The sequence below is a fragment of the Chenopodium quinoa genome, unplaced genomic scaffold, assembly GCF_001683475.1.
Source record: "Chenopodium quinoa cultivar QQ74 unplaced genomic scaffold, ASM168347v1, whole genome shotgun sequence".
Lineage (NCBI taxonomy): Eukaryota > Viridiplantae > Streptophyta > Magnoliopsida > Caryophyllales > Amaranthaceae > Chenopodium > Chenopodium quinoa.
The window spans coordinates 2,934,510-2,962,495 of record NW_018743389.1 but is presented as its reverse complement, the minus strand read 5'-3'; the positions used below and the strand labels follow the sequence as shown (position 1 = coordinate 2,962,495).

Sequence of the window (27,986 nt, the reverse complement as noted above, 5' to 3'; positions counted from 1 at the left end):
TAACCCTTCTTACCTCCTCTTGCTTCCTGGCATAGGCTTTCTTCAGCCCCTCCACGCGCAGCATTGTCTGCATGAGCACAGTCGGGGTTAGAAGATCAGACAAAGTTATAAATAAAAAAAATCAAGTTTAGTGAGCATGCCTCAGCCAGGTTAGCCAGGAGGCGGTCGGCATTGAACGCATTGATCCCTGGGATTGCCTCCTTCTCTTCCTTAGGGTGGACTTTAGCAAGGCCCTAGAGTACTGTTGTACGTCCGGCCACTGAGGGGAGAGATCTGCACCAGAAATGGACGGTGAGAAAGCTACATACGCTCCTCCTATAGATTGCCGGCTGCCATAAGAATTTTCTAGCTGAAGGTGAGAGTGTGACTTGACCCGCATGGGTTTTCCAAGCACAAAAGGGTTGAAGGGATCAGCTGTATCTTGGGATTCAAGTTGAAGGCCTTGGATGCCTACAACTGCTACAGGACCGCCTGTAGCTTTAGGTGGCTCGCCACCCTTCAATGCCTCAGAGGCATTCGGCTGCTTGGATAAGAGATCGAATCCCAAGCCAGTGTTTTTAACTCTTTTTCCCCAACAGTCACACAGCCTGGAGCCGTCTTAGTAAAAGTCCTTAGAGATTTTTTGGGGACAACAACCTCACCCCGCGGTCGTGGCCTAATCAACTTTGTAAGAGATCGAGATGCCTTGATCCCATCCTGAATAAAAAATGGGGGTCATTGTGATCAGCTGGTATAAATTAAGACCTTATAATGAATGCAAAAAGGGGAGTGACAGGCGTATATACCTGGCTTTTAGCCGCCTTTGCAGCCTTTTTCTTTTCCGCATTCTCCTTGCAGATGTCTGCGCGTGGACCGGGCAGGAGTCTTGCTCTCAGGCAGCATCCTTAAAGCGTTTACTGAAAAAGAAACCGTCTAATTAGACAATTACACAAGAATTCACAAGTAAAAAGTACCCAAGGCGGCATAATAGTGTCGGATGCATCTGCAACATACGTTTAGTAAACTGGGTGCTCAACCCACAGGCGGATAAGAAGGCTTCATCCCTCATAAACTCGTGTTTGGGTACCCAATTATTGGGTACGCTTATCAGCTCACCGGTTGAGAGGGCGGTGGTAGTAAGCTCAAAGAACCCCGCCTCTATGATTCTCTCAAAGTCCTCATTCGGGACCTCGAGCAATTTGCACTTCTGCCCTAGTAGATTCGGCTTCCGGTTATAGGTCCTAAATTCGAAGTTCTCTTGTTTTGTAGGGGCAGAAACTAGGTAGAACCGGTTCTTCCAATCTGACCACTTAGACGGTTTGTCTAAAGTCATCTGGCATTTGGGGTAAGTGGTCAGAGTATACCGTGCTCTCCACCCGCTTGGACTTCGACTCAAGTAGTGCATGTGGGAAAAAGCCTCCCAACCGAGATGGAGACCCTGCATTTCGCAAGCGGCGATGTAGCCTAAGATGTTAACCTAAGAGTTTGGGGTTAACTGCCACACGCCCAGGCCATATCCTCTTAAAATGGTCTTTATTGTGTTGTGCAGAGGGAAGCAGAGACCAACTAAAAAGGTCGCCTCATAGCAGCCGAAATACCCGTTTGCATTGCATTGATCATCTTTCCAAGCTATTGTACCCAGCTCAGATGCTTGACCGGATGTACCCTCTGGAAAGCAAGTGTATCTGTTAGGGGGTACTCGAGCGGTCTTTGGAAGTTTGAACTAATTGATGCACAGACGGTATACCCGTATATGCCTCTGGAAATTAAAGAGATTGCTTGCAAACCCCTCAAACGGTTTTCAAAAAGCTCTGTTGTCTGACAATCACAGACGTCTTACTGGATATGTTTACAGGCAGGAGCAGGCGGGTTTTCACTACAATTCTCTCTGGAAGCCGGTTGACTCTCTCTTTCTAAATGAAGGGGGTGAACGGCTATATAAAGGAGGGTAATGCGAAGGGGCATCCCTACAACTCCCCTAGAAGGCGAACGGTTATTACCGTCAGCCAATGATCGAGTGACAAGTGTAACCGATGCCACGTGGCATGCCACGTCACATCTGAGAGGGGCAAATGTTCAGGGTAAAAATACCCTATGCCACGTGGACCAATCAGCGTGTGACACGTGTCACCTTAAGAGTGGTTCGTAAGAACCAATCCCCTCTGGACACGTGGCACGTACTTTAAGACCCTATAAATAGGGAGATATTTCCCGGTTAAAAATAATTCACATTCAATTCCAAAAAACCGAGCATATTAATTGCAGATCATTTACTCCTGATCTCGTAATTCGAGAGGATTCTTAACTTCCGCATTTATTACAAACTCCATATCTGTTCTAACTTGATCGTTGGAGGCGGAACTCCCCCAACCAGAGTCTCCATTGTTTTGCAGGTACAAACGTCCGGATTCCATTCTTGGTGTTGTAACTCTCCCGAAAGACAAAGAAAACCCCGAAACAAGTTGTGTGGTGCTAAGTGTTGCTACGCTAGCATGCACAGCCCACCCAGCTTACATGTTACCGCTTGGTGCTGCTCGCTAGCAAGCACGCATGCACAACCCATAGCACAAGCACGAATAACGAACTGTTGTGCGAGTGCTATGTGTTGCATGCTTACGGTATTAAGGCCCAGCAAGCACTTGCGTGCTGCTGGCCTTGCGATGCTTGTGACAATGCTGCTATGTGCGAGGCACTAGCATGCTAGCACACATAGCGCGCCATCGATGCTGGCCATGCCATACTCATTAGCTAGCCAGCGCTACTAGCATGCATGCGCTGTTAGCAAGCTCGGCATGGGGCATGGCCTAGTCTAGCTAAGCACTCGCATGGCTAGGCAAATGCGAGGTTACGGCTGAGCTCGAACTTTTCGCTTGTTGATTTTTCTCGTCTTGTCGAATTCTAAACTCGACTTGACGTGCGACGCTCGGTCTAGACGCTCTAAGATCGACATCCGACGTCTTTGTTCGTAATACTCTAATTCTAATCCTTCAAATTGATTCGTCGTCTCGTATCGGTTATTGGATAGGGTTTGACCCGAAGGGTTCAGTCAAGATTAAGTTGTAATATTAATTACACATTAATATTACTGATCGAAAGCGGCCTCCACCTAGGCATTCTGATCACTTGACCTCACTGAAGAATTAGCTTTCTAATAATTCTGAACCCTCTATCGAAATAATACACTTGTTGGAAGGACTCTATTTCTTTCAATCTCCCACTTGTCCTTCCGAACAAGTGTGCAATTAGTGTATAGACCATTTCCTATGTCACTTAATGTCTTTTCATGAACTATAAGGTAAGATTCTTCGTCATCCTTATTACGTCCAGAAGTGTTTCTCGATTTCCGAGTTCGACTATCAATAAGCAGATGATTTCCAAAATCCATCTGAGCACGGCAATGCATTTTCACAGTCTCGCTCTTCGAGAGGCCTTGTAAACAACAAAGACATGTTCCCTATTGTTATTAGGGGGACATTCCCAGTCTTGCATTGTTAGCTTCCCTAGGACGTAGCCGCCCGAGTGTTGCCGTTATAATCCCCATTTACGGTAGACATTTGACAACATCAAAACGACTAGTACTCAAACAAGAGAACTTACATTACTCATTGTCGAGGAAAAAGGTTCCGATAGTTATAATGAGAAATATACTTATGACGATTTTATATCTCTTCAAGTATTCTCATAGATCGATGCGGTATAGTTCTAAACCAATATCTGTGCAAATGATTTATGACAATCATGTCCTCGTAGCACAAGAAACGGTGCTATAAATCATGCTACACATTAATCTCAAGTGGTCATTAATCGTCCATCGTTTAAATATTCAATGTTCACTTAACAGGTGTTCATTTATCCAAGACATGGTCTTGATACCCTGTTTTGAATATTCTCATAAATCGAATGGACTCATTATTTAATTCTAAACCACAATTAAATAGTTTTTAGAATTTGATCAGTAAAACTTTATTCCACTATGAAACTTCCAAACGTTTCATATTATGATAAATGGTTTTCCCCAAATGTTTTAAGAGTAGCACTCCTCACAAAACATTTATAGAAATCACACCCATATTTAATATGCTTGATTACTTTCATGCATTTCTGGTGAATGTTGTCGTTCACTTATTGCGTAGGTGTAGTCATTATTACTTTGCAAATCTTAGCATCATTATTATCGAACAATTTCATAATAAGATGATAAAATTTTGAGAGTGTTATCGATCATATGTGATTTAGGATTTATTGTCCAACTGATGGCTCCCACTCATTTTCACGATTTGAGATCCTTCAACTTGACAACCTACAATCATCAACGTTCAACAACGAACTTTCATTGGACACTTTCTTATTATTGCCCTCCAGGCAACAATATTCTCAACATATATTTCAGTAGACTTTCTAATGGTGCTTTGCTCGGATTTCATTCCAAACGGCTCACAATGATTTGGGAGACCCTAATCACTTGTGATTATGGAAATTTACCTTAAATTTCCGCACATTATACATTGATGCGCGTCCATGTTACCATTCTCAAGCCACGACATATTCTAGCTCGTGCTTATAAACGACTTCGTTATTAAGGATCTAATCCTTGCTAAGGATGTGCTTGCAACATCAATTCTCAAATTACATTTGTTTCCAATTGCGTCAAGAACTTACTCCTTTTTACTTATCAAAGTACTTTGGATTTTTCTTGATCATAATCTAACGATTCATCACTTAGATTTAAATTGATTGGTATTTTATACTTCTCATTCTCTCAACATCTAAGTTTAGTGACGACTCCATATCATAGAACACATGATGGTTTCAATTGCAGAATTATTCCCAATTTATTCCATTTATGTGACCTCTTAGCTTATCCAGTTTCACCGAGTCTTGCTAAACTGTTTGCTATATGATACGGTTGAAAGTCTCTCCTAGAGTCTTTCTTGTTTGATTTAGTATTTGCTCAGCTTGTACTTAGTTCAAACATTTACTTAGTTTTATACATATGGGTCGAAAGCCTTTCCAGGTTGTTGAATTGACTACCTTATATTTTGATGATTGACTTACGTAAAACAAACTCCGACTAATGATGTTTAAAAGAGTCTTGGTTAAGCAGAAGATTCAGGTTTGAAGTAATATGTTCCGGAGTAGGAACAACAAAGTTTGGAAGACTTGATGATGAATGCAAGCTTTCAAGATGTCCTCATATCTCTATATACTTAGTTACTCAGTGTATGAACTTAAGAAACAAAAGTGTTGGAAGGAACTAAGAAAAAACATGAAGTTCCTGAAGGAACCTGAAGTTCCTGAAGGAACTTGACGATTGACGGATGACTCAGAAAAGTTTTTAACAGTTTTCAAAATCCTTAATTTAAGGAAGAGATAAAATCAGTTTGAAAATATTGGGATAAAATTAGTTGAAAAGATTTATTTTATAAATAAATAAAATCTAAATAATTCTTTAATTTAAAAGATAAATTTATTTTAAATTAATTAATTGTTTAAATATCTTTTTAATAAATAAATATTTATCTTTTTAATAAATGTTCTTTTAAACTGATTTTTGACTTGGTAAAATTCTGTTTGCTTAAAAACAGGATGCACGTTGGATTTGGGAGTCAAGTTAGTGAAATCATGGTTCTTAACTTCCTCCACTTACATCCCAACTTCCTAGTATAGGTGAACGTGGGATTGAGGGGGAAGTAGGAACATGATGGAAGCTTGGATAATCTCCCTATAAAAACAGATCAACGTTAAGTTTTGAAAGTGTGGAAAAACAATCTTAAGTATTCTGAGCATAGAGTTTCAAAGTGTTTAAAAGAGAAGTTCCTTCCATCCTTAGTCTCTTAAGTTCTTTAGAAAATACTTGTAATCATTGTGTAATTGGGTTTGGGTTGTGAGAGTTGTAAAGTGTGAGATTTGAGAGAGTTGTTTACACTGTACAAGTGATTCGGAGTAGAATCACAAAGTGTGAGAAACTGTGATTGAGGGATCACAGTTGGGTAACTTGAGTTCCTCACGGAACTTGAGTCTAGGCAACGTATTAGTGATTGTAAATCATTTTTACATAGTGAATTTATTCATTGCCTATCTCAGTGTCTTTTCTCTTAGTAGTAGATTTAATTCCGCAAAATTTATCATAGTCTACATACACTACAATTCACCCCCCCCTCTTGTAGTATACATTGTTCTATCAATTGGTATCAGAGCAAGGAACTCGGAAAAGCAGGAAGCCCTGTCGAGTCAAGTTCCTGGAGGAACAATGTCAAAGGACGAGAGACTAGCTGAAGGTTACTCTACATAAAGACCACCACTCTTCAATGGGAAGTATTATGCCTATTGGAAGACAAGGATGGAGATGTTCATACAGTCCGAGAATTATCAAGTCTGGCGAGCTATCGAAGTAGGAGATTACGAGGTAACCAAGACCAATGCAGAAAATGAGGTAATTCCTAAACCTATCTCTGAATATGATAGAAATGACTTTGAGAAGAAAGAGATTAATGCTACTGCTAAAAAACTCCTAGTTTGGGGTTTAGGGCCAGATGAACACACTCGTGTTATGGGATGTAAAACAGCAAAAGAAATATGGGATTTACTAGAAATAACCCACGAAGGAACTCATGAAGTCAAACGTTCTAAAATTGATATACTGCTTTCTAAATATGAACGTTTTGAAATGGGTTCAAAAGAAACTATTCAAGAAATGTTTACTCGTTTTAAAAATATTACTAATGAATTAGTTTCTCTTGGTAGAGTTGTTCCTATGGATGAACATGTACGCAAAATTCTAAGAAGCCTTCCTCAAGATGAACGGTGGAGAGCCAAAGTGGCTGCTTTGCAGGAATCAAAGGACTTTTTAACCTTTAACCTTGAACAACTTGCAGGTTCCTTGATAACTCATGAGCTTCACCTATCAAACAAAAGTCAAGAAAGCTCAAAAAGCCGATGAATCGCTTTAATAGTTGCCCAACCAAGTGATGAGGATTCCGAATCTGGAGAGGAAGAAGCTGCCATGCTAGTCAGGAAGTTAAAAAAGCTGTACCGCAATAAAAGGTTTGGTGACCAAAAGAAAAGGAACTTCAAGAAGAACCAATACTCCAAGGAAACAGGAGGTTGCCACAAATGTGGGAACACAGATCACTTCATCAAGGAATGCCCTCTCTGGGAATCAGAAAAAGGAAAAGGCAAAATGAAGGAACACGGAAAATCTAATACTCCTAACTTTTCAAAATCTGATTACAGGAAAGCCATGATAGCTGCGTGGGGAGACACAAGTTCTGAGGATGAAGAAGAATCCACGGAAGAAGAAACTGCAAACCTGTGTTTGATGGCTAAACACAGTGAAAGGTCAAAGGAGGTAAATCTCGAACCTAAATTTCTGAAATCCCTGTCAAAAGACAAATTAATTTCTTTGCTCATAGAAACATTGGATGAATATAAAGAAATATGTCTTAAACTTGGACAAAATGAAAAAGCTCTAGAAATCTATAAGGATCATATGAAATATTTGAATAGTTCAAGAACAGATGTTCAGGGAAGATTCTTTGATTTGCTAGATAGAAATACTATGCTTAAAGAAACACTGGAAAGAGTCAAAAATGAAAATATCATGTTAAATGTTGAATTGACTCAGTATAAATTGCTATGCACTAACATTGATTCTAATAATGCTCTTCAATTGCCTTTAGTAACCTTTAATGATGATCTTGAAAATTTGAAAAAAAAATTGCAGGTTACTAAAGACAAAAATGAGTTCCTTGAAAAGGATCTAGAAAGAGCAAGAAACAATGAGAGTGTAATCCACATGGGAGTTCCAAAGTGGATACTTGAAGCTCAAACCAGAAGGACAGAAGGTTTGGGTTTCAACCACAAAAAGAAGAGTAGTAGTAAAAAGAAAAACTATGTGGAACTTCCTAGTGAGACTGTGTGTTCCTTCTGTGGCAAGTCAGGACACAAAGATACTGAATGCAAAAGAAAGGAACTTAAGTCCACTAAAAATATAGTTTATGTATGGCAAAAGAAAAATGAGTCTGCTGTATCAACGAAGGAACCCATGAAAGATGGGGTTCCTGAATCTAACCCTTAGTTTCTTTTGCAGGTCGTAGTGAGGGGGAACAACCAATGGTACCTCGATTGTGGTTGTTCCAAGCACATGACAGGAGATGAATCAAGATTTCTCTCACTGACGGCCTATACAGGAGGAACTGTGACCTTTGGTGATAATAAGAAAGGCAGCATTGTTGCCGTAGGAAAAGTTGGAAGGTCAAGTTCCCAAGCTATTGATAACGTTTTTTTAGTCGAGGGCCTCAAACACAGCTTATTAAGCATATCACAATTTTGTGATAAAGGAAACTCAGTAAGTTTTGATTCTGAAAAATGTAGCATCATTCAGAATGACACTGGGAAAGTTTTGCTGGAAGGAACTCGGAAAGGGAACACTTATACAGTGGATCTCAATACAGTTCCGAGGAACAACTTAACTTGCCTCAGTGTCATTGAGGATGATCCTTTACTGTGGCATAAACGTTTTGGTCATGCAAGTTTCTCTTTGATTGATAAATTAAGAACAAGGAACTTGGTAGAGGGACTTCCTTCAATCAAGTTCCTATGTGACAAAATCTGTGATGCTTGTGTGAAAGGAAAACAGGTCAGATCATCCTTTAAATCCAAGAAAATGGTGAGTTCCACGAAACCTTTAGAGTTAATTCATATGGATTTGTGTGGTCTTATGAGGATTCAAAGTAGAAGTGGAAAGAAGTATGTCTTAGTAATTGTTGATGATTATTCTAGATTCACATGGGTAATTTTTATGTCTAGCAAAGATGAGACTTTTGATGAGTTTGTCACATTTTTCAGGAGAATTCAAAAGTCCACCGGACATCAACTGATACACCTTAGATCTGATCATGGCACTGAATTTGAGAATTTTAAATTTGATGATTTATGCAGGGAACAAGGCTTAAGTCATAATTTCTCAGCTCCAAGAACTCCACAGCAAAATGGAGTTGTGGAAAGGAAGAACAGAACCTTAGAAGACATGGCTCGAACCATGTTAATAGCCAGCGATCTTCCAAGGAACTTCTGGGCAGAAGCCGTGAATACAGCCTGTTATATTATAAATCGTGTCATGCTAAGGCCTATATTAAATAAGACACCCTATGAACTTATGAAAGGCAGAAAACCGAATATATCTCATCTGAGAGCATTTGGTTGTAAATGTTTTATGCATAATAATGGTAAAAGGAACATAGGGAAATTCGATGAAAGAAGTGATGAAGCCGTATTTCTCGGATATGCTACTAACAGTAAAGCGTATAGAGTTTACAATAAACGCACTATGTGTGTTGAGGAAAGTGTGCATGTTATATTTGATGAAACTAATCCACTTCCATGTACACAGGAACATGAGGACTATGACTTTGAAATTGGTCTAGTACGTCCTCAAGAACAAGAAGAAGATGCAGTAATTCCAAATAAGCAGCCAACTCGATTAAATGAAAATCATGAAAATCCAGAGAAGGAACTCGACATACAGACTGAAGTTCCTTCGAGAGAACAGCCTCAGAATGAAGAACCTGCCGAGGAACCAATAACACAAGAGGAAATCACTGAAGAAGAAGCAACAGGCTCAGGAAATCAGAATAGTCGAGTTCCTATCCAAACCTTCCAGCCTAAACCTTGGAAGCACCAAAAGTCACACCCACTGGACAAAATTATCAGTGACTTATGCAAAGGAACTCAGACTAGATCGCAAATGAGGAACTTCTGTGCCTTCAATGCTTTTCTATCTACTTTGGAACCTCGCAACCACAAAGAAGCCTTAGAAGACCCTGACTGGATTATAGCCATGCAAGAGGAACTCAATGAATTCGAAAGAAATCAGGTACGGCATCTTGAACCTAAGCCACTAGATAAAAAGGTCATAGGCTTAAAATGGGTCTTTCGAAACAAACTTGATGAATATGGTACAATTGTACGAAATAAGGCTAGGTTGGTTGTAAAGGGATATAACCAACAGGAGGGTATTGATTTTGAGGAAACATTTGCTCCTGTTGCTAGACTTGAGGCTATTAGAATTTTAATATCTTTTGCTGCTTTTATGGGTTTTAAACTGTATCAGATGGACGTAAAGTGTGCGTTTTTGAATTGTTTATTAAAAGAAACAGTTTACGTCGATCAACCCCCTGGATTCGAGAATCCAAATTTTCCAAACCATGTTTTTAAACTTGATAAGGCTCTCTACGGACTAAAACAAGCTCCAAGAGCATGGTATGAAAGATTGTCTAAGTTCCTTTTGGAAAATGATTTTAAACGAGGAAAAATTGATAAAACTTTGTTTTTAAAATCTAAAGGAACTCATCTTTTAGTTGTACAGATCTATGTTGATGATATTATATTTGGTGCAACTAACGAATCTTTGTGCAAGTACTTTGCTGACTTGATGTGTAGTGAGTTCCAAATGAGCATGATGGGGGAACTCAATTTCTTTTAAGGACTGCAGATCAAACAAACAGAATCAGGAATATTTATACATCAGCAAAAAAATGTCAAGGAACTCCTGAAAAAGTATAACCTTGACAACGCAAAGACTAACCACACTCCTATGGGAACTAACTCTAGATTAGACGAAGATCCCTCAGGAACTTGTGTGGACCAGACAATGTACAGAGGTATGATTGGTTCCTTATTATATTTAACTGCAAGTAGACCTGACATTTCTTTTAGTGTTGGTCTTTGTGCTAGGTTCCAATCAAATCCAAAAGAGTCGCATCTAACTGCCGTAAAAAGAATACTGAGATATCTTAAAGGAACGGCAGACTTGAGTTTATTCTACCCACTAAGTGATACATTCGATCTCAAAGGATTTGCTGATGCAGATTATGCCGGGGACTTAGTAAATTGCAAGAGCACGTCAGGTATGGTTCAATTCTTAGGCTCTTGTCCAGTTTCTTGGAGTTCCAAGAAACAAAACACTGTTGCTCTATCCACTGCTGAAGCAGAATATGTAGCTGCTGCTGCATGTTGCTCCCAATTAATATGGATAAAGCAACAGTTGCGTGATTTTGGCATAATTTTAGAATGTGTTCCTATATACTGTGATAATACTAGTGCTATTTGCATCTCAAAAGATCCAGTACATCATTCACGTGTAAAGCATTTTCATGTTAGGCATCACTTTCTAAAAGACAATGTGGAAAAAGGCTCTATTAAATTAGAATTTGTACAAACTGAATATCAAATTGCTGACATTCTAACAAAGCCTTTGAGTAGAGAAAAATTCGAAAAGATGCGATTGGAACTCGGAATGATAAAGCTGAATTGAGCAGTTCTTCTTGGAACCCCAAGGTATGTCTTAGTGAAACGACTGAGCATTGCTATATATAACCTTGGTGTGAAAAACATAATCTCGAATCTTGCAATGAACAAGCATGTAATTCTAATGAGTGTGTGATCATGTGATTATGTCAATAAAGAAGACAAATTAAGCCATATTATTTTCCAAGTTTTTTTTAAAAGCTCTGTACAGGTCAACCAGTATTTTACTCTGAAGTAACTTACTGGCATTTTTATTTATCTTTAAATTTTTAATTTTATCTTTTTTCATCTTATAAATTCCAAAACAACAAAAAGATTTTTTTTCTCAATTAGATTTTATCTTATTTTTATTTTTCTTTTTATTGTAAATAAACCACACAACCTTTCAACCTCCCCACTAACACGCTTTCCCACATTCACTCCCACATTCACTTCACCTAAACCGTCCCTTCACCACACCCCTTAAACCGTCACTTTTTACAAACCCTTCAACTTCATCACCTATCATCACCCGTCACTCCCCACAAACCCCTCCTCACCTTCACGTTCCCACCAACCTCCATTTATACACTTCTCCTACTTTCTCAAAATTCACCCAACCATGAAAACCAACATAAATTCCAACCCCTTAGAACGACGATCCGGACGGAACTCACCATCAAAACCCGTCCCTCCAACTATGATAATCCCTTCCTCCTCTCACGCACCAAAACGCAAGGCTACTCAACCCAAGGAAAAACCAGAAAAAACTAAGGCCCGTCGCACCAAAGCCCGGCAAACCCGAAACGACAAATTCTTACTTGGGTATGCAATTGATCACTCATGGTGCACGAATTGTAAGTTTTTCGAAATTTTAGATTTGTTGGATTATCAAAATTGGATATATTTGTTGGATGTATGTTCAAAGTTTCCAATTTATCCTACATTAATGGATGAATTTTGCTCCTCTTTTGTTTGCGTTGATGGTGTATGTAGTGCTACGGTTGGTGGTGTGAATATTGAGTTTGATGCAGGTTATTTGGCCAAATTGTTTAAAACCCCAAATATTGGATATAGAACCTATGTCAAAAACAAATCCAAAAACACCGTAGATGGCCACAATGAAACCGAAATTGTCACATTTATTGGTGGAAACCCGAAAGTTACTACAACTAACCACAATGCCTTAACTCCTTTGCATAAACTATTGTTCAACATCATTTGGAGAGGAATTCTTCCTCGTTCCCAAAAACGCAGCACTGTAACCCTGTTAGATGCATCCCTTATCTTCTGTCTAGCAAAGAAAGTTAGCATTAACTTTCCTGCCTTAATGATAGCCCACCTAGACCACTGCATTCCCGACCTACACATACCCTATGGTTCCCTTTTGACAGTGGTGTTTCAGGATTTGAAAGTTCCTTTGCCACAAACCGAGACTTACATTCTCAAACCTGAACACATCCTTCAAGAAAAATCATTGTTAAAGCTGAAATTAAAAGTGGTGAATGGGAATGTTTGTTTTGCATATAATGTGCAAAGTGATTCCGAGGGGGAACACAGTGAGGGGGAAGGAGACAAGAAAGAGAAAAATCGTGAGGAAAATAAAAATGCAATTGGAGAGAAAGAACCAGAGAAGGATTGTGAAGAAGAGGTAGAAGAAGTTAAGAGTGATAGGGTAGTAGAGAGTGCAAATGAGGAGGAGGAAGAGGATGATCAAGAGAATGAGAAGGAGGAAGAGGATGCTCAGGAGGCATTACTGCAAGAGTACTTCAGGAAGTTGGGGGTTCTGTCAAAGACACCCCTATACCAGGCAGACGAAGGAGGAGTGTCAGACTTGCTTCATCCAAACCCAAACCCCTGCATTCTGAGCTTGTCATTGTTGAGTTGGATGAAGAATCAACTAAAGTTTCTGAAGGAACTTCCACCCAAGTTCCTCCGGGCCCCTCCTCTTCTGTTCCAGAGGGAACTCCATCACCACCTCAAATTCGATCCCCTGCTCACCACACCATACCTTCTCCCCTTGCTTCCCAGCCTTGTACTTCCGGTTTCGGATTCAGCGCTTTTAGCTCTGGTCCAAGTCTCTTGCAAATCCAGGAGGAACTTCAGCATTTGTCCACTACACTTACACAGAGTATAACTACCCTTACCTCTAAAGTGGATCACTTGGCTACTACAGTTGAGGGGCTGCAAACTCAGATGATTTCTCTGGAAAATAAAATCAATGCTCATATGGACTCCTCATCCCAGGAAGTCAAAGCTACGGTGAAGGAACAGTGCTACAAGACCATTCTCAAGGCAATCAAAGATGTTCCTTTACCATGAAGCTCCTACCACTTCCACTCTCTGCCAAACATACCTACCCCACTGTCTCTTGTGATTTATGAACAATGTTCTTCTGTTCAGTTTTTCTTTTGTTAATTTTGGATCTTTTTTGGTTTGTTTTATAGATTTTGTTTTGATTCGGTTTGAAATCAATTGGCTTGATTTGTTTTTTAATTTGATATTCTCATTCTGGTTGCATATGAACTGTGTGCGCATGCTTAATCGTTCATGAATTCAGATTTACTACTCCCTCCGTAGTTTAGTACTATATATAGCATGCTCTTTCTATCATTTTGATAATGTCAAAAAGGGGGAAGAGAAGAACAAACTCAGAAAGCTGGACTCAAACCGATTCCTCTTCAAGTCTTCATCGTTTAAGCAAAGGTATAAATCTCATAATTTATTAATTTGTAGAATGATGCAGACTTCTTAATACTTAGTTTATTTTTTTTCTGTTAGTTTACTGTTAATAGTTCCGAAATTTGCCTGGATGATTATTTTGTTTTAACCGAGTTTGTTTTTGTTTGTCATCATCAAAAAGGGGGAATATTGTTGAATTGACTACCTTATATTTTGATGATTGACTTACGTAAAACAAACTCCGACTAATGATGTTTAAAAGAGTCTTGGTTAAGCAGAAGATTCAGGTTTGAAGTAATATGTTCCGGAGTAGGAACAACAAAGTTTGGAAGACTTGATGATGAATGCAAGCTTTCAAGATGTCCTCATATCTCTATATACTTAGTTACTCAGTGTATGAACTTAAGAAACAAAAGTGTTGGAAGGAACTAAGAAGAAACATGAAGTTCCTGAAGGAACCTGAAGTTCCTGAAGGAACTTGACGATTGACGGATGACTCAGAAAAGTTTTTAACAGTTTTCAAAATCCTTAATTTAAGGAAGAGATAAAATCAGTTTGAAAATATTGGGATAAAATCAGTTGAAAAGATTTATTTTATAAATAAATAAAATCTAAATAATTCTTTAATTTAAAAGATAAATTTATTTTAAATTAATTAATTGTTTAAATATCTTTTTAATAAATAAATATTTATCTTTTTAATAAATGTTCTTTTAAACTGATTTTTGACTTGGTAAAATTCTGTTTGCTTAAAAACAGGATGCACGTTGGATTTGGGAGTCAAGTTAGTGAAATCATGGTTCTCAACTTCCTCCACTTACATCCCAACTTCCCAGTATAGGTGAACGTGGGATTGAGGGGGAAGTAGGAACATGATGGAAGCTTGGATAATCTCCCTATAAAAACAGATCAACGTTAAGTTTTGAAAGTGTGGAAAAACAATCTTAAGTATTCTGAGCATAGAGTTTCAAAGTGTTTAAAAGAGAAGTTCCTTCCATCCTTAGTCTCTTAAGTTCTTTAGAAAATACTTGTAATCATTGTGTAATTGGGTTTGGGTTGTGAGAGTTGTAAAGTGTGAGATTTGAGAGAGTTGTTTACACTGTACAAGTGATTCGGAGTAGAATCACAAAGTGTGAGAAACTGTGATTGAGGGATCACAGTTGGGTAACTTGAGTTCCTCACGGAACTTGAGTCTAGGCAACGTATTAGTGATTGTAAATCATTTTTACATAGTGAATTTATTCATTGCCTATCTCAGTGTCTTTTCTCTTAGTAGTAGATTTAATTCCGCAAAATTTACCATAGTCTACATACACTACAATTCACCCCCCCCCCCTCTTGTAGTATACATTGTTCTATCACAGGTCCTTCATGTTTAACACGGTAAATTCCTCTACTCTTTTAAACATTTCATTAAGTCTATCAAATAGATCTTAATTCCCAATATGTACTAAGTATCGCCTTTTGCTTGGTCCATTGTCGAAAATCCTTTCAAATCTCTTAGCATTTGATATTCATTTCACAATAGAGTTCTTAAACTTCTTGTTGGACCATACAAGATTAACTCTTTCTCCCGCTAAACTTCTTATTCATAAGAATTTCTATGATTCTCCATAAGCCAAACCTTTATTAACTTTATGAGAACACATGTTCCAATTCCTACATACAATGCTTCACTTAATCTCACAATGGATTTCTTGAGCTTGCTTTCAAATCTAGAATAATTTAGAATTACAAAACCCTTGGACCATTTCCATAGTCTCTTCCAAAATCCAATTTTAGGAAGGCGGTTTTGTTATCTATTTTGCCATATTTCATGTGCGCAATTTTGCTAGAATAATCACGAAAAGACTTAAGCGTTCCGATTGGTGAATAGGTTTTTATTAAAATCAACACCGTAAATTAATTGTATCCTTTTCAACCAATCTAGGTATGTATGCTTATGCATTTCCACATTTGTCAGTTTTCTCCTTGAAAACTTATTTGCTATTGATGGGTCTTTCACAAAAACACTTAAGCGTTCCGATTGGTGAATAGGTTTTTATTAAAATCAACACCGTAAATTAATTGTATCCTTTTCAACCAATCTAGGTATGTATGCTTATGCATTTCCACATTTGTCAGTTTTCTCCTTGAAAACTTATTTGCTATTGATGGGTCTTTCACCCTTCATGCAAATGAATCAAGTTCTAAACATGATTTACAAACATGGAGTCTATTTCGGATTTTATGGCCTCTAGCCATTATTCGGAATTTGGATTTGTCGTAGCTACTTTACAAGACACTATTCCCTCACCATCCAATGGTAAATAGTATGCTTGTAAGTCTTAGGTTTTTTTCTAACTTAATAGAAATTTATAGGATTCAATCCAAGCCTTTGGTGAATTCTATACCTATACGGGGTAATTACATCAAACACTGAGTTTCAAGGTACTTTAAAAGCCCTTTGATTGTATTGATCTTACTCCACCACTTCTAAAGTTTTGTGAATATTGAAATCTCATTTAAGGCACTTGTAAAGTCTTTTGAGTATTCTTCATCAATCATTCTCATGAAGCCCTTCTAAAGTCATCGGAGATTCTCAATTCTAGTTTGTTGCTAATCTCGATTGTCATCGAATTCAATTTCCTCCCACTTTTCGTTTTGGAAATGTGTTACTTTCCAGAAAGACACCACTTAGAGCAACAAATACTATATTCTCAATTAGGCTGTGGAAGTAATGCCCGTAGTCTCACCTGAATACTTACAAAGAGACATGTATATTTTATTAGGGTAAAAGTTCGTTGTGAAACAAATAGTTAGCTCCCACCGAGCCACTTAGCTCCCACTAAGCCAACTAGCTCCCACTGAGCCGGTGAGCTCCCAATGAGGCTAAGAGCCTTAGACATATACTTGAAAAGACGTTTAGACACTATTTCTGTCCATAACTAAATATGGTGTCCTTTCTTGGCCTCGATATTTTTATTTAGTATAACATTAGTCATTTGTGCAAATCTTTAAGAAATTTATAAGAAGGGATGTGACCCATCATCGTTCGAGTCATTTTCAAATGGCATCAAGGTCTCCGTGAAGACATACTATATTCTTTGTGGAGCTATTTATGAAATACCAATTTCGTTACTTTGAAATGATCACTCTTGGCTCAAGAAAACATCGCTCGATCTAATATAGACGTTTTGATATCTTGCCAAGTCAATTCTATACTTCACTGAACTCAAGATCCAGTTTGTTCACTTTTGATGAATATAAGCATATTCTTTAAAATTCTTATAAAAACGTCAAAGTAATGGAATCCTATTTATCTTTCAGAGTCAACTGTCTATGCCAAGCACAATAGCTCCTTTGTTTATCGAACAAGTAAGATTTTCTTGTCTTAGAACGATTCTGAAATCGATCAACTACCAAGAGTCTATCTAATAGAGTCTTGAGTACATTCTAGTTGATGTGACATTGCTAAAGATGTTTGGAACACAAATCATGTCCATGACTTGAACCTTGCGAGTTTTCATGTTAGGGAAATGTTTGTTTACAATCTAGCATTCTCGACTCATGGCTTAGACCACCATGCCATTCAAATAAAACCCACAACTATTGCTCTTGAACTTTGAATGTGAGTTTTTCCGTGTGTAAACGGATCGTTTTCTGATTATGGAACACAATAACCATTATTCGTTCCAGCCTTGGTTTAAAAAGGACTTTAAACAAAACAAATGACCTTACAACTGATGTAGCACTACTTGCTTCATTCTAAGCTTGTAAGTCAATAACTTAGCTTGGCTTTAATGGTTTAGGTCACTTTTAAAGTGGAACACTCAAGCAGTATCCAATACCTATGAAGATAACAAATTGCTAAGTTGACCATAATAACAGGAACTCATGGGTAGAAAAGGAATCTTATTTCTTTCCTTTGTTCCTTGTTTCCTATATTTCTTATTTTACACCATCTCATAACTTTAAGAACCATTTCTTTAAGTGCCTTGACTTTTACACTTTTTTAGGCATAATTAAGCATCTAATGCGCCGTGAAACAAAGTTTCATTTTTTCCTTTAATTCGTACTTGAATTACTACATCAATGAGTCCTACTCATTTGTGTATGAAGCGAAAAGGTATGTTGGTTGTAATCTATTGACAATTTGAGTTTTTCAACTCAATATTTCATGTTCATCAAACTACCCAGTATTTTGAATACATGGTATCCAACCGTCCTTTAGGACATAAGTCATAAAAGTCAATTATGAGAGGCTGTATTTTAGAAATGCCTTTCCATTCGTTGAGAACCATTCTCAAAAGATTTCCTTTACCAATCATTGAAAACAATATAATTTGATTTAGAATTCTACAAATATAAGTGCAAAGTATAACCATTTATCAAGTTCATAACATAATAAGTTTGAAATTCAAAGCATACATGCAAACTTTAAATCTTATTACACGTCTTATCCACGCATTAAAATTTGTCCCTTTTAGGCAAGAATAAAACGATTCCAAGATCCCAAAAATCAGAAAGTGATTAAGCATGCTTTGGTTTGTCTTAACACTTAATATTTTAGGGTAAGAAATCCAATTGCTAATAGCTCCAAGCTACTCTTGGTTTGATAAAACGTCGCATCAAATGCTTCCTTGACATTTTATCTCCATTGCCACGACATCTAAGGACTCCTTACTGATATCGTTGAGCTTTACCAAGACGACTTGTATACCTAGTATACCTTACGTTCCTAGGGAAGCGGTGATGCCTTGCTTTGGCGTAGCCCATCACCACACGCATTAGTTCAGTAAGTGTCGTTCTTGGAATGACAAATTTGGCTCAATAATATAGGGACCTAGGGTTTCTAGGTTGGTTAATTTAAGTGAACTTAATTAAACATCGCAACATTTGAAATCCTAAACATGCATCTATCATACCATTCAATCATATATAAACACAGTTATATATAAAACATAAGTAAAAGATGCATTTAGCAACTAGCATGACCCCTTGAGTCTTCAAACCTTCAAGGGTCTTCGATGCATCCTCTTGGCTCGTCTTCTTAGAAACGCTGTCTTTGTGACATCTCCGCTAAATATGCAATTATTAGTTACTACGACTAGGATTAATCTAAATATGAAGGTACAAAAATACGTAACGGTACACAGACCGTATTTAGATTTACAAAAATACATAACAGATTGCAGTCCGTATTTACTATCCTAATCGGGCCCCACTAGTTGCCATCTGACAAAACCTATGATATAACATACATTCCATTTATCCATTCACTATATGTGAATGGCCCATGCATTTTACAACGAAAAACAAGTAACAGTGCATAACACGCGCAAACTAGTAACTAACTTCGGTGGTTAATCCAATTAACACGCCTAATTAAAACTAGTCGAAATTGTTTAACATTTTATGTGATTAAAACGCAATTAGTTCAAGTAATTAACGAAGCTCCCACTAAATTCTGCATCCAACTTAATTAAGCCGGTAAACCCATATTTTGCCAAATTTTTTTGCAAGTGACAGAGGAACCGAGGCTTAGCCTCGTTAAAATAATTAAATAAATAATTAAAATGGCCCAATTATGCAAAACAATAGCCCATCGCAAGCTCAAGTGCCTAGCATCAAAGCCACGGGCCTAGGCTTGCTAGGCACCAAGGCTCGAGGTTCGCATGCCTAGGGAGCTGGCCTGCCCACCCAGCAGCACCCCCACTGCCTGCTGGCACCAGCAGCCTCACAGCATGCTTCGCATGCTAGCATACTGCTGGCGCTGGCAGTTTGTGGGTGGCTTGGCACCATGGCTGCTCGCTGCCCCTAGTGCCGCATCAACCGAAGCAAACTACACAAATCGCAGCACATAGCAACCAAATCGCAGCAACAAGTGTGCACTAGCTTGCACACGCCACACATTTGTGCACTAGCTTGCACACGCCACACATTTGTGCACCAAGGGGGGCAAAGTAGCCCACACACGCACCTTGGCAGCCACATGTGGGTTGCGTGAGCATCCTGACTAGCCCAAGGGTGTGTTTTGAGCAATCCTTGACTCGATTTGCGTGCACTTGACTCTGGATTTTAATTCCCGATTTATGTGTGATAAAAATTAATGCTAAATTTATTTTAGAATCAATTTAGTGCAAAAAAGAAAATAAAACAAGTCCAACTTAATTAAATTCAACTTTAATAGTACACAAGCCTAAATTATTCAAGAACCATTCTTTAAATCAATTTAGGTGCATCATGATGCTACAAAATTGAAGCGCTATACTAGCTCATAATTAATTTAACCATAAACAAATTAATAATGAGACTTGACAAAATTATAGAGGTTGGAAAAATAAACCCATTCATCTAATGAAAAATTTCCAACACTAACTTGTGAATATTGAAAAATTACATCTTATAATATGAAGATTAATTAAATTTCAATCACAAGTTTTGAACTTTTAGGACTTTAATCAACGTCAAAATGATTAAATCTAAAATTAGTTCAACATGGGATTTAGCAATCAAAGTTCCAACCAAATAAACAATTAAAAGATTGGATCTTTAACTTATTAGGGACTTCAAAATTACAAGTTCACCATAAACATTCACACTTGAAGCAATTTATTTGCAAAAATGTGAAAATTTCAAGTTTATGTGAAAAATGAACTCACCAAATTAAGCACCAATTATATATGACTTCATAAACATGCTTAGTAAGGTTTATTATTGTAGTAGATTAGTGATACAATCATACATTTAATCTACCTTTAACATGCCATAATTAATCAAGGTTTAAAGATTTAAAATTTTTTCGTCAAAAACGAAAAACCCCTCGAAAAAATGTTCCTGGGTGGATTTTAGCTCCTAGACAACCCTTAAAAAGAGTACATTACGATTTAGAACATCGATTCTACCCAAAAATCACTATTTTGAGTTGAAATCTAGGTTCGTTGGCCAAAATTAGCAAAAATACGAGATTAAAACTAATTAAAATGAGCTTCTTATCTAATTAGAAAGCTAAACCAGGATTTAAATCCTTTTTAAATCACCTCAATTTTCCTTACAATAATTAAAATGAGCACGACTCCGATATCGTTGTTGGGTTTCGTGGCGTCCAACACTACGCGGAAGAGAAACCCGCCCGAGACCCGCCCACTAATTAAAGTAAATAAGCATGCAATCACATAATTAAACAACAAAAGAAAGAGAAAGGGAAATGACATTCTTACCCTCGACGAGTGCTTCGCTCTTATAGAGCTCGGACTTCAAAGCCTTAACTCCGCAAGCGCGAGAGCCTCCGACGGAGTCCACCCTCGAGATCCGATCCGAATGGCCTCTACCCCGAAGGTCAGTCGAGGCTAGACCAAGAAAAGACTAGAGTATTATGAACTTAAAGGTTTTCTCATCTATAGGGAAATGCCTTATTGAGTTCAACTCAAGTGATTTTTCCCAAACCCAAAACTTGGGTATTTATAGGGAAAGGAGACTTGATCTCCCTTCTCCCATCAATGTGGGAGAATTGCATTTTTCCACCAATTTATTTTAATCAAAAACAAATTATATGCAAGGCAATCAACGAGCTCCAAGTGTAACATGGAGGACAAGAGTAGGTGAGGACCATTCAAGGGGTGGGGGGGACCAAATCCCCTTGCTCACTAAGCAAGCCCATGAAATAGGACCCTACACAAAATCGCCATCACCAAGCCACTTGGCTGGCTGGCAGCCTGCCTAGGTTGCCTAGGCTACCAGCTAGCGCCTAGCACCAAGGCTGGGCAGCCCAGCCAGCCAGCACGCAGCACATGCGCAGCCGGACCACACCCATGTGATGCTGCTGCCGCTGCTTGGTGGGAGCTGCTGTGCCAGTGGCGTGGGGCTAGGTGCTGCTACGCTAGCACGCACAGCCCACCCAGCTTGCATGCTGCTGGTTGGTGCTTCCCGCTAGCAAGCACGCATGCACAACCCATAGCACAAGCACGCATAGCGAGCTCTGTGCGAGTGCTATGCGTTGCATGCTTACGGTACCAAGGCCCAGCAAACACTTGCGTGCTGCTGGCCTTGCGATGCTTACGACAGTGCTGCTATATGCAGGGCACTAGCATGCTAGCATGCCTAGCGCGCCAGCAATGCTGGCCATGCCACACCAGCTAGCTAGCCAGTGCTGCTAGCATGTGATGCTAGCATGCATGCGCTGCTAGCAAGCTCGGTATCATGGATCGATATTATGGAGATAATAAGTTCTTTCTTTTGGATCATTATTATCTGTTGCTAGACGTGATCAATGATCTTTAGGCTAGTTAAATAGTCCAAATTCCAATAGAATGGATCCTATAAGGTCACACAAAAGGGTGATGGATTGAACAAAAGAAAAAAGCCCATTATTGGGCCTCATGGAGTGGCCGGCCATATGGGATTGAAGAGAGAGCAGTTTGGGCTTGGTTTGGACTCTAATTATACATATGATGTATAAATAGAGGTCTTGCCTAAGGTTTGACAGACAACACAATTAGCAGTCAATTGAGAATTGACAAGCTAGCAACCAAACCCTAAGGCCTCACGCACTCACTCACTCAAAATTAGCAGTACTCCTCTTCCCTCACGTCCGCACACACCAATGGTGCGTGTAGTGCACAGTGGTGGTCGTGGTTGTTCGTGGCTCGGTTTTCTCCTCCCCTCTTAGTAGAAGGTGGTTCGAAGTGTTCGTGCCCGACTATGTAGTAGTAATGGAGGTTCAATCCTATCCCGTGGACTAAGTAGAGGAGCAACGCTTGGGGCTCTAACATTTCCTTATTTTGCAGTCAATTGCAACGTGGAAATCACGCGTCAAAGGTATGAATTATGTGATTTTTTATGTGTTATGCTTGTAGATCCTGTAAGTGCAAACAAATATGATTCGTGAAATTCTGCTTAGAGTACCTAAAACTCTATACACACTTCTTACATTTGCAAATCAAATTGCCATTTTCATCAGGCTCATCCAAAAATTCGAAATGCACCCAAACATCTGAAGAAAGGGGACGTTGGTGTTTCATACCAGTAAGAAGCACACGAGGTTTTCTAGGAGAAGCTTTGTGGCTTTTGTTCTTTCATTTATCCTCCATTGATTGTTGAATCAATTTCTTCCTCCTTTCTAGAAGAAAGTTGTTGAACTTGAACATGGGTGGACATTACTTCCTGCCAACAGTCACAAGAGCAATTAAAGCTAATAACACTAATGACAGTCACAAGAAAAGGCTCATAACAGTCACAAGAATAGGTTGATCATAACAATCACATTAAGAATAGAAAATGTAAAAAATATCATAACACAAATTCGTATATAAATTAAGAACAAGCTCATAACAGTCACTAACACCCTAACATGCTTAGAGAATAACATATATTAACAAAAATTATCATAATAAATTTGTATAAAAACATTTACAACAAAAATAAACAACAATAATTAACACAAATAGCAAGATTAATTTGCAAAATAACATAAATTAGCATGATAAATTCGTATAACAAACATGTACACCAAATATAAACAACAAAAATTAACAGAAATTGACAAGTGTAGACACCTAAAAATGTCTCCCCAAAACCAAACCCGATGATGAACAACCTTTCACCGCCATTATTGGTCGGGTCAAGTATTTAATATCTGGAGTGCTTAAAACCCATATTCAGTAAAAACATAGCCTGCAAATCAGTCAACAGATCGGTCCAAATGTTTATTTAAACTCAGTCCAATCCACATTTTAGCCCAAACCCTTTTTAATTCATTTTGTGTTATTTATTAATTAAGCCCGATTAGTAAATAAAAAACTTTAACCTTGAAATAAGTCCGTAACTCTGAAACGACGCCTAATTTATCATGTGCTTAATGCAAATTTAAAGATAAAAATGAACCTAGATGATTCCAGAAAACCAAAATGTCGCGACACAGCAATTCAGCCGTGACACGACAATTTTTAGGTTTATTTCTTTTGAGGCGCTTCAATTCTAAGGTTCCGTGCTTCACCCCTCATATTTTCTCTATAAATACAAGGTTGTTTTCTCAGTTTCGGGGCACGAAATCACTCACTCACTCTCTCTCTCTCTCTTATGCTTTAGCCTATATACTAGCCTTCCTTATGCTTTAGCCTATATACTAGCCTTCCCTATTTTCCTAAATACACCATTCCTTCCCTAAGAACTCCTTGGAGTCCATACAACACCCAAAGTTCCATACTTAAACCAAAGCATGAAAGGTAGAACCGATTGAGGGTTTGGACCAAATCAACTCTATGTTTATTTAATTTAATTTCAATTATGATTTATTATTCTTTGAAGTTACTAACAATTTATTCATGATATAGAAATTTAAAGAATCACCCGAAACGTGAGTAATTAATTAATTTAATTACTTATTTTATTTTATATTTCTAGTATCATGATTAGGTTTATTAAGGTTTTATTTTACTTACGTTTATTGTTAAATTGCTTCCAATGTTGATGTTGGTTTTATTATATTTATTGATCACCATATTGCATGTTTAAAGGGAATATGTAATTGAATATCACGCCTAATAAGATAATTTAAACGACCGGTTTAGGTTCCTTTTTAATCTTGTTGTTTAATCAAGTGATCACTAATATTTTAGAATTATATGTTGCATTAACATTCAACCAATTTAACCTAATATTAGTTTGGAGCAAATTGAATCTTTGTTTGTATGCCTTTGAGTAGAGGGCAATACGGGCGAATGTGACTCCATGACTCACTTCATACCATTATTCCCGATCCTCCTTTCGTGGTTCCGAACCATATGGAGTTAGTAATCTCATGGATTATGAATGGGGTGTAACCTTCACAGGTCAATTGTTGTTGCATATCGTTGCCACTTTATCGTGGTTGCCTAATAATGATTCGTGAACGGTTTACAAGTTCCTTAAAAACTTGTTGGAGGCTCCCTACTTTGCTTTGTCCCTAATCGTATATGTCGATTCCCACTTCCTGTGAGTGTCAAGCATATTCACCACATGCTAACGTAGGCGCGCTTCGAATGACGCCTACAACAAGATAAATTAGTATAATTGTATAATAATATAAATTAGGATGATAAATTCATATAAAAAGTTGTACACCAAAAACAAATAACATAAATTAAGTAAAATCAGTTAACAATTAGCATGAAAAATAGTAAAATACCGAATGCGAGATAGAAGATAGCAAAAGTACTCGGATTCATCAATAGCGAAGTACTCGGATTTCAACAATGGCGAATGGATTTTAGGGTTTTTTGCAGAGAAAGAAAATTTAAGAGAGAGAAGTTGGGAAAAACGACCGAATGAAATGAGGAAAATAGAAAGCATTTTAGGATTTTGATTTTATAAGGAAGCTTCTTTATGAATTTGAGCTGGCTGTTGAAGTTCTTTCAGTTTTTTTATTTTTTTTTTTTATTTTTTTTTTATTAACTTAAATTAGTTTGGGTTATCAGGTTATTGACCTGAAATTTTTTTTGGGCTAGGTGGGTCGTTTTTTGGTTGAGATTTTCAACCTTAACCTAACCCAATTAATTTCGGGTTCGGGTTTGTGTCGACCCATTTAAGCTTTCGAGTCCAAAATCTCAATCCTAACTAGCTTTTTTCGGGTCGGGTTTTCGGGTGGGATCAGCTTTTTCCATCCCTAATGTCAACAAACATTTCCATTACCAAGAATTTTTCTTTGTATAGTAAGTTTGATAGTTATGATTGGATAACATTGCTAAGAAATCAATCACTATATACTAAAAGACACACCAGCAATGACACGTGTCATCTTATGGTGTGTCCATAGTTTTTTTTTTTATTTTTTTTTTTATTTTTGAAAAATAATTATATTTAAGAAACAAATCTTTTACATACATAAAGTAATAATTGCTTACAAAGTATAGTATTGTACAAGAATTGATGTATCTTTCCAAAAAAAACATATTAACAACTGTAAACGTAAGCAAAAATACAAGTAATGTATTTTTAACATAATTTGTGAGATATGGGGTATTTTTTTTAGGAAGACATTATGTACAAATTACATTTGTCACAACTAGATTATATATTTATGTTTTTTTCTTGATTTTTTTAATTGTGTAATAGAAGCTACAAGCTTTAACAATGAGATTTGAATATCAAATTCACATATGATACATTCGTTATTTCGTTGAATAATTTATGATTAGAATTTAAACCAATTAATACTCTATAATTAAACTATGGATACTTCAATAATACTTGCCAAGAATCGCACATGTTGATTAATCTTAGTAAGATTATTTCCTGCCATTTTCTGTTGTTCCATTCAATTAATATGAATATAGCATACGAAAAGTCAAAAATTACAAGAATATAGTGTAAATTTAAAAAATAGTTGTTGAAAAATACCGTGCATAGCATTAGACCTAATGTAGGTATATTTAAAACATCAACTTTGAACCCCACTGTGATCATGCATTTAAGCATGGTGGCGTCCAAAGGTAAAGAAGCTAGAAAGAGAAGAGTCGCCAACAAGTTTTAGGAACTTGTAAACCATTCACGGGTGTGAAGGTTACACCCCATTCACGATCACGAAAATCGCTAACTCCATAGTGGTCCGGAACCATGACTTTATATTCGGGGATGATGGTACAAATCCAACCTAAAAGAGAATGAACCCGCCCTAAATCGGTATCTACTTAATTCTTATGATATTCATGTGCGCTTTCCGATCAACATACATATAACAAGTTAGCCCTAAACCTGTTTAATCTATGTTGGTTGATTATTAATGCACAAATAAATTTATTATTGGCGATCACTTGAAATAAAATCATATTAGCCTAAAATAAAATTATAAGTTATCTTATTAGGCGTGATGCAAGTAAAACTTCCCATTAAACCTGCAAGAAAGGGCGTGATCAAGCAATAACAATAAATAATAAATAATCAAGCAACGTATAATAATTGACAAAACAAATCATCATCATCACAATAACCAATATATCCATAATAATATTAGCAAGATCCTAGGCATGATACTAAACAGATTAATAACAAACCCTAGCATGTCACTAAAATCATAATCAAAGCATTAGCCTAAATATGATACTAGAAAACATGATATTAGAAATATTAAAATAACACCCTAACATGATGCTAGGAAGAATAATAATACTAGAAATATTAATTAAGCATCCTAGCATGATACTAGGAATCAAAATCAACATCCCAACATGATACTAGGAATTAAAATAATATTCTAAGAATGATTTTTATATCAAAATAAAGGAATAAAGATAGTAGATCTACTCACTTTGATGCCTCGTATCTCTTTCTATCAAAACAATACACACGTTAGTAACTTCAAGAAAGATTAAACAAACAAATCAAATAAGAATTGAAATATAGATTAGGGACCAAACCCTCAGAAATATCAACCTTTCACGTCAAGGTCGAAGGCAACTTCGAGAAGGGCTTGGAGTTTTCAAGTCTCGCAGAGGTCGTATGGTGTGTGATGTATTTAGACTAAGGCTAAGAAAATGAGAGAGAGAAAGAGAGGCTTATTGCTTATAGAGAGGAAATTAAGATGATGATTGTTAGTGAATGAAAACGGGGTAAAACGACCCTATTTATTGGGGAAAACGAGGGAAAAGATCAGAAAAAGAGTCAGAATACGACTCAGAGTAAAATGCCTTTCATCACGTAACGATGGTTTCATCGCGGCATGATGCTTATATCGTTGCGCGATATTAGCATCGCTGTGCGATATTAGCATCGTTGTGCGATATTAGCATCGCTGCGCGATGCTTTTCAGAAGGTAAGATCCGTACGGAATCCGACTTCCAACCAAATTGAGTTAGTCGAATATCAGTTATTTTATCAAAATTAAATCTATTAAAACAAGTTTTATATCCGATATAAAATTCTTAGCCTTTATATTTTAAAAAAGAGAATAAATTAGAACCTTCTAGAAGATTCTAGAAGTTAATAATAAATTCTAAGGGTTTTAGGAATGATGTTAAAGTTAATGGACCTCCATATGATCATTGGGTCGTAGGTAAGGCTTTGTTCGGGCTTGGTTTAGTATT

General features: G+C 37.4%; 1 protein-coding gene across 1 annotated transcript; it reads left to right on the top strand.

The window, feature by feature from the left end:
- The first annotated feature begins 6,319 nt into the window (after nucleotides 1-6,319).
- Nucleotides 6,320-8,940, top strand: LOC110738494. Its single transcript, XM_021918904.1, has 4 exons — nucleotides 6,320-6,854; nucleotides 6,933-8,055; nucleotides 8,353-8,770; nucleotides 8,920-8,940. The coding sequence occupies exons 1-4, from the start codon at nucleotides 6,320-6,322 to the stop codon at nucleotides 8,938-8,940; spliced, it is 2,097 nt and encodes a 698-aa protein (XP_021774596.1).
- Nucleotides 8,941-27,986: the final 19,046 nt, after the last annotated feature.